The sequence below is a fragment of the Ovis canadensis genome, chromosome 24, assembly GCF_042477335.2.
Source record: "Ovis canadensis isolate MfBH-ARS-UI-01 breed Bighorn chromosome 24, ARS-UI_OviCan_v2, whole genome shotgun sequence".
NCBI lineage: Eukaryota > Metazoa > Chordata > Mammalia > Artiodactyla > Bovidae > Ovis > Ovis canadensis.
The window spans coordinates 24,670,015-24,687,974 of NC_091268.1; the positions used below are offsets into that span (position 1 = coordinate 24,670,015).

At 52.5% G+C, this 17,960-nt stretch overlaps 2 protein-coding genes across 10 annotated transcripts in view; one reads left to right on the forward strand and one right to left on the reverse strand.

Moving 5' to 3' along the window:
- The first annotated feature begins 272 nt into the window (after positions 1-272).
- On the forward strand, positions 273-17,804 carry NUBP1 (NUBP iron-sulfur cluster assembly factor 1, cytosolic). The gene is made up of 11 exons (XM_069570796.1): positions 273-393; positions 473-577; positions 2,207-2,340; positions 7,302-7,370; positions 10,003-10,035; positions 10,779-10,869; positions 11,480-11,634; positions 13,192-13,302; positions 13,575-13,677; positions 16,703-16,786; positions 17,520-17,804. The coding sequence occupies exons 1-11, from the start codon at positions 375-377 to the stop codon at positions 17,576-17,578; spliced, it is 963 nt and encodes a 320-aa protein (XP_069426897.1). The 5' UTR covers positions 273-374; the 3' UTR covers positions 17,579-17,804.
- TVP23A (trans-golgi network vesicle protein 23 homolog A) overlaps positions 16,661-17,960 on the reverse strand; it is a 43,503-nt gene continuing 42,203 nt past the window's right edge. For all 9 annotated transcript variants that reach the window (XM_069570789.1, XM_069570793.1, XM_069570787.1 and 6 more), the window contains one exon: positions 16,661-17,931. The gene's annotated coding sequence lies outside the window, so the exon portion shown is untranslated. The remainder of the gene's footprint in view (positions 17,932-17,960) is intronic.

Here is a 17,960-nt window from a genome sequence, read left to right on the forward strand (position 1 = left end):
AAAACTTTAACCTGAATTTAATCAAGGGGGTTGGGGGAGCGAGGATAGCAGGCTCCTCCTTAACTTGAAAATAAAAGTGTATATAAGCTAACAGCTTTGCGTCAATCAAATCTCTTGGGTATGAAAATGGCATTGATGTAGGGCAACCCCTTTGTTTCTAGCAGACACGCTGAAGTATTTAGGATGGATAACTGAGGCTCAGTTTTAAAAGGAACAGAAAACCGCCCTAAGCACCTGCCACACAGGGTTTGCGCGTGCGCGGAGTCCTCTTTCGGAGACTTATTTCGCGCAGCTGGAGGGTCAGATTGAGCACCACGAGACGGAAATATGCAACCGCGGTTTCCGGTGACCGCGTAAGCGTCCAGAGCAGCAGAATGGAGGAGGTGCCTCACGGTGAGCGCGCGGAGGGGGCTCGGGTAGGGGGAGCTGAAAGGAGAGGAGCCATTCTAACTGTGATCTTGTCTCCGTGCAGACTGTCCAGGGGCCGACAGTGCCCAGGCAGGTCGAGGAGCCTCATGTCAGGGGTGCCCCAATCAGCGGCTCTGCGCTTCTGGAGCTGGTGCTGCCGCGGACCCGGGTGAGAAAGGGGCAAGGCTTGAATGGGAAGTGAAAGGCACTATTCCGGAAGAGGCGGGGCGTGGGTGCAGTGGGAGGGGGTAGAGATGAGTGACAGGGTCGGGGTCCAGAGGAGGCGGGCGTGGGGAAACGTCTGCAGTTAAGGGGCGGGGCTTGAGGAATGAGTGACAGAAGCGGAGCCCGGACGGGAAGAACGTGGGAAAAATTGGCGGGGTCGGGGCGGAGCCTGACTCAGTGACTGGCGTGGGGTCCAAAGGGGTCTCGGGAGGGGCGGGGCAGGGGTGAAGGTAGGCAGGGTGAGGGGTGGGGCGGAAAGTTTGAGTGACAGCAAGTGGAATTGGTCGGAAGGAGGGTGGCACCAGCCTGAATAGGGTATAAACTTTGAAGTCGGGGAGCTTGGGCTTAAATCCTAGCTCTGCTAGCTGTTTTCTTTGGACAAAATTTCCTTCCTTTTTGAGGAGCGCTTCTCCCATGAATTCAACAGAAGTATGAATCATTCACTTGAAGGCACAGTGTTCTGTGCTGGGTACACAGCTGTGATTGAGACAGATGAAGTCATCTGTCTCATTTTTAAGCCTTAACTTCTCTGACCCTCCGTTTCCACATCAAACTGGGGGAAAACAGTGTTTTAAGGATTTGAACTAGGAGGAAGTACTGAAGGCATAGTATTATAAATGTGTAATAATAATGGTTATCGGTGACAGGTACTAAGTGCCTGCAGTATTTGTCAGTATCTCACTCCCAGCACTCCTGACATTCAGGGCTGGATAATTCTTTGTTGTGTATCTCTGCCCTGAACATCGTAGGACATTTAGCAGCATTCCTGGCCTCTACTCACTACATGTGGGCAGCACGCCTTCCTGTGGCAACCAAAAATATCCCAAGATGCTGCCAAATGCATCCTGGTGGGGTTTACCCCTAGGTTGGGAATCACTGCTGCATTCAGAGCTGTGTTCTGGACTTGGGAATATAGTATGAACACTGCTGAGTTCCCTGCTTCATGGACTTCATGTTCTAGTAGAGGAGACAAATGAGTAAACCAAGAAGTAAGGAACTCTCAGATGTGCTAGTAGCTTTGTGGGTTTGTTTTGGGGGCTTTTTTGGATTTTTTGTAGCTCTTATTACTACCATTGGTGAGGTGCTGTTTCACTCACGATCCCTTGAAATAGTCGAGGACTTACCTCCTTCCAGCCATCGATAGAGTGACATTCCGAGAAAGACAAATATCATATGATATTGTTAATATGTAGAATCTAAAAGAATGGTACAAATGAACTTATATACAAGACAGAAATAGTGTCAGAGATGTAGAAAACAAACTTATGGTAATGGGGCGGGGCAGGGGGGTGATAAATTGGGAGATTGAGATTGACATATACACACTACTATATATAAAATAGGTACTAATAAGGGCCTACTGTATAGTACAGGAAACTCTGACCAGTACTCTGTAATGGCCTATATGGGAAAAGAATCTTTAAAAAAAGTAGATATATGTACAGATATAACTGACTCACTTTACAGCAGAAACTAACATAAATAACATTGTAAATCAACTCTACTGCAGTGAAAATTTAAAAACTGAAAGATTGAGTCAGGAGCTTGGTCACCTGACTTGCTTTCTTTGCAGCCATAGAGGAAATCAAAGAAAAAATGAAGACCGTGAAACACAAGATCTTGGTGTTGTCTGGGAAAGGCGGCGTTGGGAAAAGCACGTTTAGCGCCCACCTGGCCCATGGCCTAGCGGAGGATGAAAACACACAGGTGGGACCTTGGGGAAAACTGGGAGAGGCTCCGTCCTTTCTCAGAGCTCATGATGGCTGGCAGGGGGCTGACTCTTAGCAGCAGTTGAATTGGCCTCTTTGGAATTTATATCCCTGCAGAGAGAACAAGGAAATGCAAGGGAGTTGAGCAATGAAATGAATATTTAATGGAATTCTCTAGCCATGAACATGGATACCAGGTGTACATTTTGGGGGGCTTGCCTATTATTTATTATGCTCAATTCAAGCTTCTTTCTCTTTATGGATCTTTATGAAACCCTCTTTCTGTCTTTTCTAGCCAGGGGTCTGCCAACAAAAGCCTGTCTTATGGCCTGTGAGCTCTGGGCAGTTTTTACGTTTATAAATGGTTGTTTTTACAATGTTACATTAGAACCTACATATCATCCTGGATTTTGCCCGCAAAGCCTAAAGCACTTTCCATTTGGCCCTTGAAGAAAACATTTGCTCACCCCTGACCTGCCATTCACTCACACCCACGTACACAGAGGAGCAGGAAAATTCAGATTCCCCGGGGCCGCTCTCAGGATTTCAGCTTTAATAAGAGGTATGAGAGGGAGAGGAAGAGAAAAATTTTTACCAAAAAGGTCAACTGGAAATTTGCAGTCCCTGTGATATTAAAAAGAAAATACAGGTTATTCATTGGGCCTCATACAGTTTTGCTTTGATCATAGAACAGTATTCACTTTGATCACTTCATGGCAAATAGATGGGGAAACAGTGGAAACAGTGTCAGACTTAATTTTTTGGAACTCCAAAATCACTGCAGATGGTGACTGCAGCCATGAAATTAAAAGACGCTTACTCCTTGGAAGGAAAGTTATCACCAACCTAGACAGCATATTAAAAAGCAGAGTTATTACTTTGCTAACAAAGGTCTGTCTAGTCAAGGCTATGGTTTTTCCAGTGGTTGTGTATGGATGTGAGAGTTGGACTGTGAAGAAAGCTGAGCACCGAAGAATTGATGCTTTAGAACTATGGTGTTGGAGAAGACTCTTGAGAGTCCCTTGGACTGCAAGGAGATCCAACCAGTCCATCCTAAAGGAGATCAGCCCTGGGTGTTCATTGGAGGGACTGATGCTAAAGCTGAAACTCTAATACTTTGGCCACCTCATGCGAAGAGTTGACTCATTGGAAAAGACCCTGATGCTGGGAGAGATTTGGGGCAAGAGGAGAAGGGGGCGACAGAGGATGAGATGGCTGGATGGCATCACTGACTCAAGGGACGTGAGTCTGAGTAAACTCCAGGAATTGGTGATAGACAGGGAGGCCTGGCGTGCTGCAATTCATGGGGTCGCAAAGAGTCAGACACGACTGAGCAACTGAACTGAACTGAACTGATAGTGTTATACCTGATGAAACCATGAATACTGTTTTGTTTTGTTTTTTACACAGAATGCATTCCACCTTTTTGTTTTTGCCAAAATTCTGCATAGATTGCCAACTGTTTTTCCACTAGAGGACTGTTTGGGGCCTGCAGAGGAGTTCAGTGTAACATAGAAACAGTTTTATTACGTTGGTGTTGAAAGCCTTTCCAGACCATTTTTGGTTCTTTCCACTGCCTTGATATGTGCCTTCTTGCATACATTGATGCATTTTTGAAAATTATTTTTCTCTTTTTGCATTTTGAATGTTGAAATTTATTTTGTATGTATAAAGGCTAACTTTTCATATTTTTCTTGTAACTGACTAATGGCCTTTCCCTTTTATTTGGCTTTTTTATTAAGATAGTACTAGCAGGGACTGTAGAGTACTTTTAATTTAATATTGACATTTCAAAACTGCTATATTGCCAGTTATTTTTTAAAAACTAAAAACTGGATAAATGCCAGTACTTTCTACTTGTGTGAGATAAACCATTCTATTCCAGTATGAAATAGCATCCTAAGTTCTTAGTAAAATAACGGCTAAATTTCCTGCACGAAAAAAAGAAACCAGTAAAGGCAGCCACTGTGGGCAGGGGAGTGAAGCCCACCATTCCAGCCTGCCCTCAGTGTGTGTGTACATACACACAGATACACAAATGCACAACGACCTCTTTGATACCTCACCGAGGACTCCAGGAATATATGTATATTTTAAATCATTGGGTTAAAAAAGAGTTGACTGTGGGGGTCAGCAGACTTTTTATATAAAGTGCCAGATAGTAATTATTTTAGGTTTTGTAGGTTATACCGTTTCTGTAGCAACTCTCAGTTCTGCCCCTTTAACACGAAAGCAGCCTGTGAACAAATGACTGTGGCTGTGTTCTAATAAAACTTTGAATTTCATAATTTTCACATGTCCTGAAATAAAAATATTCTTGTGATTTTTTTCCCCCTACTCTAAAAATATAATAGCCATTCTTAGCTGTGGTCTGTACAAAAACAGATGGCACTCTGGGTTTGGCCCCCGGGTTGCAGCTCACCAGCCGCTGGTTTGGTTTGTAGCCCAGCTGCGCCGGTGCTGGCTGGAGAAGAACTTTGTTGGAAGAGGACTGAAATGCTGGGGAGGCCGTGGCCTTCTGGAGACAGTGCCGAGATGGGACTAGGGGCTCCGGAAAGCTTGGTGTTTCTCTCATTGACTGTGGCTCTGAATTCCGCTTGTAACTCATTTCTCTTCTGATCGTTTTATGATGTGTGGAGCCCCTCCCGTTGGCCTGCCTGACTGATGTGGGCTTCTCTGGAGTCTGGTATCTGTTACCTAAGGTGTGCTGGATGGATCTGGTGAAAGGGAGAAGGGACTGCCCGGGGCCAGCTGGGCAGCAGGTTGGAGAAGGCATCCTCTGGGCTCTGATGGCAGCTGGTGGAAGGTGGCGGGAGGAGGTATAGGCAGAGGCGCAGAGCCGGAACCGCTGGGGCAGACTGGACAGGTGGGCAGGGCAGGGCCGCTGCTGCTGCTGCTACAGTGGAGGAGCCAAGAATGGGGCTGGGCCAGCCCAGGAGGCTTTAACGCCCAAGGAAGACATTCCCGTGGGAAAGAGGATGGTCTGAGCGTTACTACAGCAGTAGTCGAGTGTGTTGTCAGAGGGTGATGGTGAAGCAGCAGGAAACCTTGATCTTGTCTCCATGAGGGACCACAAGGTCACAGCTGGGGTGGTGGCTGGAACCAGTGGCAGGAAATGAGAGCAAAGCTGGGGAGACGGAATAGCAGGGTGTCTAACTGCTGGAGAAGAGGGAGGGTCCGAAGTCTAGCTGAACCTGTGGGCCCAGAGAGGGGCGAGGTCTAGTGTGGTGGCCAAGAACACAGGCTCTAGAGTCGGTCTGCCCACCATCACCTCCCAGCACTGCCCACACCACTGCTGTAACTGTGGGCAGGTTATCAGATTCTCTGCCTCCATGTTCTCATCTGTAAAATGGGACTCAGTCCTGAGTGAGATGATACATGGAGCTGTAAAATGCTTAACACAACACTTGATGCATAGGAAGTACTCAGTCAGTGTCCCTGATAGTCATCATTCTTATTTCTTCATTCCACTACATGGAATATGGAGGGGGTGAAGACTACCTCGGGAATGAGTGCATGGGATATCTTTTCTGCATCTTTCACTCAAGATACCCCTTCTGTTGAGGGTGGAGGGGATGTATTAATACTTCCTCAAAAGGAAACTGGTTAAACTGTTCCCAAAAGAGAGTCAGACATTCTAGACCAAGAGGCTGGAAACTCGAGAGTATTGACAGAAGTCTCCTGTTAGGATTGTAGGGATGGTGTAATTTCCCAGGGACTCAGGCTCTGATGTAAAATCTCTGGGCCATTAAACACACACCAGCCTGAAGCCTCAAGAATGGTCTTTAGGGTGAGTTCTGTTGCATTCTTCTTGAGGTCCAGCAGAGGGTGCATGAGGCAGATGGTGATCCAGAGTATGAACCCCTTTGCTGACCCCAGTGTGAGGTCATGTGAGGATCACAGGAGGAGATCACAGGGGATTGTTGAGAGAATGGAAGAGGGAAGCAAGAAACGAATTTGGGGCAAGTTAAAAAGTTACCCAGAGGTGCTGCACTTTGGATCTAAGACATAAGAGCTTTCAGGATGAATAGCTCTGCTCTTTAGAGAGTTTCTAAGAGCTGTCTCAGACCTTTTCACATATCACATGGGGAAAGCAAGGCATTTGGGGTGGAAAGAGTCCTCCTGGGCTGGACATGTCACTAGCAAAGAACTTCTGTGTGTTTCCTTATTCTTACTTTCTCCTTTAGAAGTTGAACCTACGCTGCTGTTAACCTTCAGCATCCCAGGAAAACAGGGCTTGCTCAGAACTCAGTCTGAGGGTCAACTGGAGGGTCAACTCTGGCCCTCCTCACCAGGCCCCCAGAGCCGTGGGAGGAACCCTGGTGTTGGAGTCCAGAGACCTTGGTTTAAGTCCCAGCTCTCTTCCTTGCTCATTGAACAGGTCTCTGGACATCTCTGAACTGCAGTTTCTTCTTCGGCAAAGCAGAGTTATAATGATCACACACACACACACACCCCAGACTGAACCGCAGTTTCTTCTTTGGTAAAGCAGTTATAATGATCACACACACACACCCCAGAACACACACAACCCAGGACACACACACACACACCCCGGGATACACACACACACACCCCAGGACACACACACACACACACACACACACCCCCAACAGGATGTGGTAAAGACCAGGTAAACAGTGGCTGGACCTGAATCTGCAAACAACCTGACATCCTGGTTCATAAGCTCACCTTGATAATAGGCCATATTGAGGGTGGCAGGGGTTGGGGGGAGCATGGGGGTGTTGATGTACCTGGCAGTTGTTGGGAGTCTTGACTGTGTCTCCAAGGCCCAGAGGGAATGTGGTAACTCTGAGACTCCACTCGGTCCACGTTCCACCTGGTTTCTCTGTGTCTTCTCCCCTCCCTCCTTTTGCTCGAACCCCGTCCCCTCCCGGTCGTGCACATCCAGAGGACTGGACCTGCGTTGTCTCACTGCCCTGGTCTCTTGTTCCTCAGGTTGCTCTTCTAGACATCGATATATGTGGGCCGTCAATTCCCAAGATCATGGGATTGGAAGGAGAACAGGTAAGAGCAAAATTTAAAAAACGCTGTGAAATATTTTCTGGTGATGAACCTGAGCCCCGAACTGCGCACCCTAAGCCAAGGGGTCAGCGGAGCGCATGTGTTTTTTCCTGGATGTGACCACAGCAGGGAGGGTTCAGTCGACGGTCTACTTTTAAAACAGCTGTGAGTTTGGGGGTGTGTTGGAGGGGGGTGACCTATCTGTAAGTTCATCCAAGCCATCTGAGAAGTGTTCGTTTCGATGCCGTCTTAGAGGGGAAGGGAAAGAGCAAGTCAAATGCAGAAGTCAGACACGAAAACTTGGTCCTGTCTGGGAAAGCTTGAGCAGGGCTGGCAAGGGCTCTGTAGGCTGGAAGCAAGGGAATATTTCTGCCCCTGTGGTCACTGGGGAAGTGAGGGGAAGTGAGATCGCGAGGCAGGCGGGTGACGTGGGATTGGTGGGGGGTGCAGCCAAGGTAGGTGCCCCTGCCTCCTCCCACCTTGGTACGCAGAGCCGGCCAGGAAGGGGCTCCCCAGGGGGGCGTGTTTTGAAGCCAGCCTGGAGGACCAGCCTTGTCCGGGGCTGTTGGGATGGGTCGGGGTGGGTTCGTTCTTTACCGAAGCACTGGGTGCTGCGGTTCAGAAGTGAGCAGGCAGATAAAGACCCTGTCTTCATGGGAAGGACGGGTGACAATAGGAATCTAAGTGAGGCGAGGGGATGGGACAGATGGCAGGGAGAGGGGCCCGGGCAGCTGCTCTCTGGAAGGAGGTGGTCAAGGGCACCCTGCTCCGAGAGCCAGGAGGAAGGCCTGCTGGGCTGGGGGAGTAGCCTGTGGGGCCAGGCAGAGTGGCCCTCAGGGTGGCAGAGAGTAGCCCAGGCGGATGGGGCCAGCCCCTGGGGACTCTGCTCAGGGCTTGGCACTTGCTTCCCACGTGCTGAGAGGTGCTGATGCCGTGCGGGGTCAGGGCAGAGCAGAGGGACCATGGCTCTGACTGCGCACCCACGGGCAGCAGGCTCTGGAGCATGGGTCTCCCTTCATCGTCAGTCACACGCAGATGCTCCTCACCGAGCCAGCGCACGTCGTTTATTAAAACTGAACATTGTAAATGGTGAGAAATTCCAGGCTTTTCTTCTCCTACACTGTTGGATCATCAGGTTTACCCCCTCTTTCAAGACCAGTGACTTAGAGTATTAGTAGGAATTAATGGGTTTAGTTTTTTTAAATTTGAAGTATGACTTCAAAGCCAGTGACGAAGAGTCACATATTACCTGAATTGCATTTCTGTCAAATGTTGGGGACAGGCACCTCTGTAGACACAGTAGACCCATGGTCACCTAGGAGTGGGGGGAAGTGTGGTGGTTGGGGGTGACACTTGAGGGGTGCAGCGTATCTTCTTAGAGTAACCAGGATGTTCTAACGTTGATTGTGGTGATGGATGTGCAATTCTGTGACTATCCTGAAGCCATTTAAGTGTATACTTTAACTGGGTGAGCTGTGTGGTATGTGAATTATATCTGAGTCAACTGTTTACAAAAGTAAGATGTCATCTGGAAAACCGGGCCTTCTCTTTTGGCTCCAGCATTGCCCGAAGCATATATTCTAAGGCTGATGTGCAGTTAGAAATTGCTAAGTTCCAGTTGCACAGGAAAGCATCGGAGAGGACCTCAGCCCTGGCAGTTTGTTGTTGCTTAGTCGCTAAGTCGGGTCCAACTGTCCTTTGACCTCAGGGACTAAGGCCTGCCAGGTTTCTCTGTCCGTAGGATTCTCCAGGCAAGAATACTGGAGGGGGTTGCCATTTTCTTCTCCAGGGGAGCTTCCCGACCCAGGGATGGAACCTGAGTCTCTTCCCTTGGCAGGCGGATTCTTTACCACTGAGCAACCAGGGAAGCCCTCAGCCTGGCAGTTAGTGAACACCTAACTGGAAAGCGTCTGGGTCTTGAAATAGCCCCCGCTTCCCGCCGACACCCCTTTTCCAGGCCTTGTCCCCTGGGGCAGGAGCTCAGGTCACCAGCGGGAGGGCTCCGTGTCCGCTGCGTCACTCAGGGTCATCCCTCCACTCCTTTGGAGGCCGCCTCGCTGTTCCACAGTCACCTGCATCTTCGCAGCAGTGCCCAACCGGTTTCTGTCATGCTTTTGAAATCCCCCAGATCATACTGGACTCTGATGAACATTGGTTCCCTGACCAGGTATTTAAGCAGAGTTTCCAGATCACCCAACCTGGGCGGGGGAAGCGTACGCACTCTATCGTCTGTATCTCTGGCTTCCCAGGTGGCGCTAGTGGTAAAGAACCTGCCTGCCGATGCGGGAGACATAAGAGACACAGGTTCGATCCCTGGGTTGGGAAGATCCCCTGGAGGAGGGCACAGCAACCCACCCACTCCAGTATTCTTGCCTGGAAAATCCCATGGACAGAGGAGCATGGTGGGCTGCAGTCCATAGGGTCGCGAAGAGTTGGACACGACGGAGCAACTGAGCAAGCACCTGTATCGCCTAACCCTGACCCCGTGATGTTCTCTCCCTGTGAACTCAGTGGCAGCCTTTAAGACTACGAATCGTAATTTATAAAACTGCCCTCCTACTCTGTAAACTTTGTGTGTAAAGCGTGACCAGGCTGTGTAATTTCTCACAAATGAGACAGACTCCTGTTCCCGCAGGTTCACCAGAGCGGCTCGGGCTGGTCTCCAGTGGTGAGTGCCCACTCCAGGCCTTCCCTTCGGGGTGGTGTGTACATAAGGATAGTGGTGGGCAGTCAATCGGTGACTGTTTATTAGTCAGCAGGTAGTCACTGAGGCACTTTCCTGGGCCTGGGGGATCCAGTTAGGACCAGAGATTGCCTCAGAGAGTAGCTCTTTCCAGTTTGCGGGCCAAACAGTTGCCACCATCCTAGATGGAAAGTAGTGATATGCAAATGAATGACTGTGGCCCTTTTCCAATAAAACTTTATGTATGAAACCAGAAGCAGGGCCAGCCAGATTAAAACAGCAAGTTTGATTTTGTTTAGTCGCTCTGACATGTCCGACTCTTTGTGACCTCATGGACTGTAGCACACCAGGCTTCCCTGTCCTTCACTGTCTCCCAAAGTTTGCTCAAACTCATGTCTACTGAGTCCTGATACATCCAACCATCTCATCCTCTGGGACCTCCTTCAGAGGAGGCAGCATCTATTTCAGCTGAGTTCATTGTCATTGCCACCTAGGGCCATATGGTGGCTCTTTCAATCCCCTCAAATATGGTAACCTTTTTTTTTTTAATGATTTTTTTTGGGGGGGGGCGGTAGGAGAGATTTAAAGATTCAAAAAGTGAATATATACTCACATCACATAGTAACTGTGCCCCCTCAGTTTCTTCCGCTAGCCCTCAGACGCAAGACATAGGGAAGTGCCTGGCACTGTGGTTTGAAATAAAATGTCTCTTGCATCATCCTTTCCAGTTCCTGGAAGATAACTTGGGGGTGATGTCGGTGGGTTTCTTGCTCAGCAGCCCCGACGATGCCGTCATCTGGAGGGGACCCAAGAAAAACGGTTTGTCACTCTGCTTTCTGTCTCTCGTCACGTCCTTCCAGGGGCGGAAGCGAAGCCTGTCCCGTCAGGATGGCCTGTGTCTCTGGTGGCCTCTTTCTTCACTGGTTGAAGAGAGCCCATAGAAATAACAGTTTTACGTAATAAATACAACGTTACGAATTTTCGTATCTCTGATGGGTTTTTCTCTCCTGAAAACCCACCTAATCCTGAAATGATCCCTCTGGTGGTGTGTGCTCTTGTTTGTGTCAGAGAGAGGAGGGTGTGGGGTGAAGTCAGTACTGGTTTGACAGGGTGTCCAGGCTGCAGATACACAAGTGCCAACCTGGGCAAGGCTCCTCAGCCTCAGTGCTGTGATGTTCCGAGCCAGACAATCCCTTGTTGGGGAGGTTGGGGGGTGGACGGTCCTCCGCATCACAGGGTGTTAGCAGTTCCCTGGCCTCGCCACCCTGGAGGCGAGTAGAAGAACCTCCCTGGTTTTGGGCAAGCCCCCAGGCACTGCGAGACCCCACCGACGGAGCACATAGACGAGCTGTGCGTAAGGGTCAGGAGCTGTGCTTTTGTAGGGTCAGAGGACAGGAGCCAGTGTGCATCATTGCAGCCTCCCCTGCAGGCATGATCAAGCAGTTCCTCCGCGACGTGGACTGGGGCGAGGTGGACTACCTCATCGTAGACACCCCGCCTGGGACGTCGGACGAGCACCTCTCGGTGGTGCAGTACCTGGCTGCGGCACACATCGACGGGGCAGTGATCATCACCACGCCACAGGTGGGCGAGGGCCGGGCGGAGCGGGGTCCACGCTGCACCACACCAGGGGCGCTCTTTCTCCCACGGCCCGAGACCCTGCACTCCCCAACACCCTGGCTGGGATCAGCGGAAACCTTATGTTTATCTTCAGTTCAGCCGTTGTCGGTGGACGGGGAGGCACGAGGTGGCTGGGGTGGGGGCTGCCTAGAACAAGAGTGGAAGGGGGCCTGGCCCGAGGATGGTGGTGGAAAGAAGACTTAGAAATGTTTCCTGATGGATATTTAACAGAGCTGGATGACCAGCCCTGCACTATTAGACCCTTAGACCAGCCGTGCTCTCAAGAGCAAGTCCCAAAGAAGTGACCTTCAGGGACAGTGGAGCTGGGACGTCCACCCCAATGGCGGGTGCTGACAGCAGGCACGGCTTCCACGTGGGGACTGTGTGCTTTCTGTGAGCCTAAAACCACTCTAAAAATGGTCAAAAGCAACAGCAGCAATCAAGTCAACACAAGAGTGGCCTCTCCAATACTACATTTGCTGTGAAAGGAAACAGACCCCCCTTAGGTTCAGGAGGAGGGCAGTGGCCGTTCAGGAAGCCGGCGAGGACGCGCTGTCTGTGCTCCTGTGTGTGCCACTTGTCTAGAAAACAGGACTTCAGGCTGGGCACACCCACTTCCTCGGAGCCTTGCACATCCAGCAGCTGGCTTTCTGGGGGGGTCCTTTTTGAGAAAGCAGGGCTTTTAGAGGACACTAGGGAGAGAACCAGAGGCCCCCTAAGGAGATGCTTAGTACCAGCGGGTTTACTTTCTAGCCAAGCCCTTTTGTCTGCACCCCAGCCTCCAAGGGCTCAAGGGGCAAATGTGGGCCTCAGGAGAGTAGACTCAAAGCCCAGGTCCACTGGGGGCCCATGACTGTTAGAGCTGTACTTGACAGCACACAACACTTGGACATGTGTCTGCAATGAAATTATAGATGGACTGCGGAGGGTACTAAGCTCTGATTACCCACACTCCTCACGCTGTAAGGCACACAGAGTCCAGAAGTGAATTCGCAGGGCTCCAAACCGGGTAATATTCCTCATTTTCTTTTGGTCCATAAAGTTGTGGTCATGATAACCGAGGTCAGAGGTTGGCAGACTTTTTCTGTTAAGGGCCAGAGGGGGACTGTTTCAGGCTTTGCGGATCACAGGGTCTCCGTCCCATCTCCCCAGTGGTACCATTATGGGGTGAAAGTGGCCAGAGGTAATGTGGCGGGCAGGCTATGCTCCAGAAGAGCTCAGTCCACGAAAGCAGGCAGCCAGGCGAGCCTGCAGGCTGCCCCCTGCCTGAAGCAGGGCTCCCGCGTGGTTGCATGGAACACTTATGGAACGGTGGTTCGGTTGCTAAGTCGTCTCTGACTCTGCAGTTCTGCGCTGGCAGGTAGGTTCTTTACCATGGAGCCACCAGGGAAGCCCTTACGTTCAGAGTCTCTAAAGCTTCACGGCAGTGACGCCGCAGCCCTGCAGCCGTCCCTCCACCACACGATCGTTCCCTCTTTGTGCCCAGACTCTGCAATAACCAGTCTTCTGGAACCTTAACAGGAAGTGTCGCTCCAGGATGTCCGGAAAGAAATCAGCTTCTGCCACAAGGTGAAGCTGCCCATCATCGGAGTGGTGGAGAACATGAGCGGCTTCATCTGCCCCAAATGCCAGGTGAGAGCATGTTCCCCTCAAGGTCTTGGCCTCCACACTTGGGGAGATGATGGGGTCGGGTGTCTGGGAAACCATTTCTGCTTTCCCCATCATTGGGAACTGGAGTAGTTAAAAAAACAAAAAACAAAAAAACCCTCTGTTGCCGATTTAATGGGAATTCTTTTCACACACAGAAGAACCTTTTTTAAATTTCAAGTTTGTTTAAAGTGTGGTCCATTCATACAATTCTGACACAAACTCAGGATTCCTCCCCCTTTCACATTGCCTTTCAGAAAGAGTCTCAGATATTCCCACCAACAACGGGGGGTGCAGAGGCCATGTGCCAGGACCTGAAGATCCCGCTGCTTGGCAAAGTGCCTCTGGATCCACGCATAGGTGGGTGCGTCCCTCCTGCGTGGGGCCTGTGCACCCTCCAGCTCAGAGCAGCAGGGAAACACACGGGCGTGTGGTGAAGGAGGGCCTCGGGGAGGCGGGAAGGGCCCACAAGGGTGGAGGAGAGACTGGTCATGGAGGCACCTGGTGCAGGGGGTGGGAGGAGAGGAAGTCAGCAAGGAGAGGGGCTAGGCGGGGGTGACCGGGGGAGGAGGTGAGGGCATGTATTCGAGTCCTGTCTCACACAGGAATTAGGTCCTGGCGTGAAAGTCATCGATAGCATTAGCCTTGAGAACCCCAAGGAAGGGCACCCCACCTTGTCCTGTCTGCAGGGAAGCCTGGCACAGCCCTCCTGATGCCCAGATGGGTGAGCAGGAGGGCACGTTGCTGGCCTGCCTTCATGGGTCACGCTCCTCTCTGGGTACCAGAGTCCTCAGGGCCCCCATCTCCACGCCGCACTCACTCCAGGACATCACCTTGCTGCGTGGAGTGGGGGGACACCCACCACCGACTTTGTTTCCCCACCATAACAGAGTCAGGCTTGCTGAAGTTAGATGTGTCTGTGACAAGGAAGTGGGGCAGTGAGGTTTTGCAGACGAGGCCTAAGGGGGCCAAGGGAGACTGTCGGGGAGTCGGTGTGGATGGCTCTGCAGCCAAGCCTCGCGGTTTGGACCCCAGCTGCCAGGAAATGAGACCGGGGAGGATGGGCGGGCGCTGTGTGTGCTTAGAGGCTGAGGCCATGGGCCACTTGCACTGGTTGGGAGGCGGTTAGGGCCGGATCGAGACGGGCGTCAGCGTGGAGAGGAAGGGACACAGAGAGGGGAAGCGACAGGCTGGGGCAGGTGGGGAGGAGGAGGTGTCCCCAACGTCCGTGCTGCCCAGCGTGACCCCCGGGGAGCTGGGGATGCCCCCCAGAGCCAGTGAGCACGGGAGAGCAGGCTCCCTGCTGGCACTGTGTGGAGCGGGCAGGGCTTTAGCGTGTCAGCTGGTAAGAGGTCAGGAGCAGAGGGGGCCATGTCCACGATGGGGGGACAGCATAGAGGGGGCCGAGAGCACAGTGTGGAGGAGGCCTGCCCCGAGGAGGGGGTGTGAAGACCCCAGAGCACCTGGGCGCCCAGCAGGGTGGCTCCTGGAGCCCCCTCAACGGTGCCCACGTCCAGCAGCACTTGCGGTACCTGGTTCCTCCCGGGAAACAACTCTGGCTGCTTTTCCAGCCTTCCCAAGTGTCGTCTTCGCATTGACCAGCGTGTCCCGTGGGGTCGTAGGAGCAGGTACCGCCCCTCAGAGCCCCTGGAGGCAGGCTGGCTGCGCGAGTGTGTGGGGCCAGGTGGGCGGTAGGCCTGAGTGGCCACTCCTGCCAGCTGCAGGCTGTGGTGGCCTCAGTCCTCAGAGGCACTGGTAGGAGAGGTGGCTGGATGGCAGCCTCGGGGCTCAGTCCTGAGCTGCGAGGACGCGGTGCCATCCGGTGGGCACGCTCCTGTGTGACAGGGCGCACCTCCCCAAACCTCACCTCCAGTTGACACTGCAGAGCTGGGGGCAGCGAGCATGGGAAGGGATGGGGGTGAACACTGCCACGGGCTGTGGTGAGGCGGACAAGGCCCAGTGAGGCCGCCGAGGCCCCCAGAGCCACTTTGTGCAGTGAGGGAACCGCCCCGTCACTGGGGAAATGGGAGGCCGCGCGCAGCCCCTGTGCAAACACGCAGCGAGGGAGCTGCCCGGCTTTGGTGTCGGGATCCCAGCCTCCCGGGCCCTCACCCCAGGTCTGGACCCCCTGCCTCCCCCATCGCCCCTCGACTGCCTCTGGGCTCGGGCAGGTCCTCGTGGGGCTCTGAGCCTCAGGCTCACCTATTAGGTGCGGATGTGATGCAGCTGCACGGGTGGGGGCATACGCGAGGCGGGTGGTCTCGGACAGGGCAGGGAGAGCGGAGGTTTGTGGAGGTGGGGAGCCGACCAGAGTGAGTTGTGAGGGTTCGGGCAGGTCTCCTGGGGAGGGGAGGACGAGGAGCGAGAGGACACCGGGTGAACATCGGGAGGAAGTGGCCCCACGAGCCTTCTGTGGGACCCATGACCTCCCAGACCTGGTCTGCAAGCAGGAACTCGGAGGCTTCCCTAGATGCTTCTACCCACAGTGCCCAGGCCAGTGCGTGGGGCCCCTCTCTGCACCCCCAAACCCCCGAGTGTTTCTGTCCTACCCAGCAACGCACTGGGGAGACGATTCCTCCACAGTTGGCCCGGCCAGGGTCCCCCCAGAGGCTGGGGAGCAGCTGTGGGTTGTGGGACCACTGACCCAGCTTCTCCAGCAGGGCCAGGAGCCGGGGGGGCGGGGGCAGGGTCTACTCAGAGCCAGACGGGAGAGGAGCTCCCCCCGGCCCAGGACCCCCCATGCCCACCTGGATGGGTTGATACCAAGGTGGAGTGACTTTCAAGATACAGTTACAGAGGGAGAAATCAACGGGCAGAATCTGTATGCTCCCAAGCATTTTTTAAAAGATACTTGAGTGTGTATATGTATGCATACGCCACACTCACATGCATGTATTATTTCTAGAAAGACAGCTGACACCCCAGTAGCTCCCCTTGAACTCATTCTTCACGATGTAACCTTCTGTCCCCCGTACTCTTTCACTCTGAGCCTTCATTATCTTCTTACTGGAGAATGAATCTATCTTTTTAAAATGCAGTTCCCCGGCCCCACCCAGGAGCTGCTAAATCTGTTCTTTATGGGGCCCTGGAACCTGCATTTGCCACACTTCACCCAGAGTCAGACGTACACACACACACACCACACCCCCACACACACCCCACCCCCAGCATTGCCCAGGCACAGGTCAGAGCTATGAGGCAAAGCCAGCTAGACTCGCTGCTGGGTGGAGGGGAGGCAGGCAAGTTCCCAGAGACCCTGATGTCCTGTCTCAGCTTTGATCTTCATTACGAGGAAGGTGGGCCCAAGATCTTCCGTGTCACTGGCACAGAAGGAGCCAGTGTGTTTTCTTGTGGGTTTTAATTTTCCTTGCTTTGTTTCTTTAAGGTAAGAGCTGCGACAAAGGACAGTCTTTTTTGGTGGAAGCGCCAGATTCACCAGCCACTGTCACCTACAGAAGTATAATTCAGAGTAAGTGCTTAAGGGGACCTGTGAATCCAGAGGGCCATGGGGCCAGGAAGTGACGCAAGTGAGCAGAGTGGGCTTGGGAGTGAAAAGATCCCATTCGGGGTCATGAATGGCCATGCAGCCTCCACGGGGACATGGGCGTGGTGGGCTCAGGGATGACCCCCTCAGCCCAGGAAGCCAGGAGTCTGGGAAAATCTTCCAGTCCATCAGTGTTATGAACTAAGTCATAGCTTAAAAACACAGCGAGGGTGAAGTTTACAGTATAGGAAATATTAATGTTACACCTCAGTAAAACTGTAAAAAGAAATTAAGAAGGGGAAAAAAAAAAAAAAAGCACAGTGAGCCAAACCAGACCCAGATGCAGGCCTGATTCAGTCAACGGGCAGCTGTCAGGGGCCTTGAAGTTGAGGCAGACGTGTCGGTAGTTAAAGCTCCAGGCCCCTGGCTTGCGGCTGAGCCCTGCTGGCCTAGTGAAATGGTGTCCAGGGTAAACAACATTTCCTGGATCCTTGATCTGGAGAACGGGCCAGGAGCCCTCCAGCCGTGGTTGTAACCATGGACAGGCAGCCAGCAGTACTGGGCTCACTTGCAGAGATTCAGGGCATCAGCTGAGATGGGACTCTGGGGTGAATTAAGCCACCCGGGGACTCTGCCCCATTCAGACGCGGCCTCGCCGGCACAGGACAGGGCCACTGAGAGCCCCCAGTGCTTCTGCGCCTGCCATCCTGTTTTCCAGGAATCCAGGAGTTCTGTAGTCAGCGTCTGCCAGAAGGAGAGAACCTCGTCGGCTCTTGAGACAGGAGGCCATGAAGACCGGCAGCAGCACGACCCGTCCCGTCACGCCTGGCCAGCGTGGGGACAGCGCGCGGGTCACAGGCAGAAAGGGACCAGCCCCGGGCGTGGCGTGACGTCAGTTTTTCAGAGACACTTTAATCTAGCATTTGTACACCTTCCTTTAGAACGTATGTAATGGACGTTCTTTACAGATGAGCCATTCGAGAAATAAAAACAGCTCCTCCAACCTCTGCCCCGAGGCCTGCTTCTTGTGAAAACCCAGCAGCTTGGGGGCCATGGGCTTCTCTTCTCTGTCGGAAGCTGTCCCGTCACAGAATGTCTCACTTGTGCCTTTGCTGCCTCGGAAAGTAAGCCTGAAAAAGAACCAAAGGGATAAAGGGAG

Coding starts and splice junctions, on each gene's coding strand:
- NUBP1 (XM_069570796.1), top strand. Junction 10,870..11,479: donor GAGGGGACCCAAGAAAAACG/GTTTGTCACTCT, acceptor CCTCCCCTGCAG/GCATGATCAAGCAGTTCCTC. Junction 16,787..17,519: donor CTACAGAAGTATAATTCAGA/GTAAGTGCTTAA, acceptor CCTGTTTTCCAG/GAATCCAGGAGTTCTGTAGT.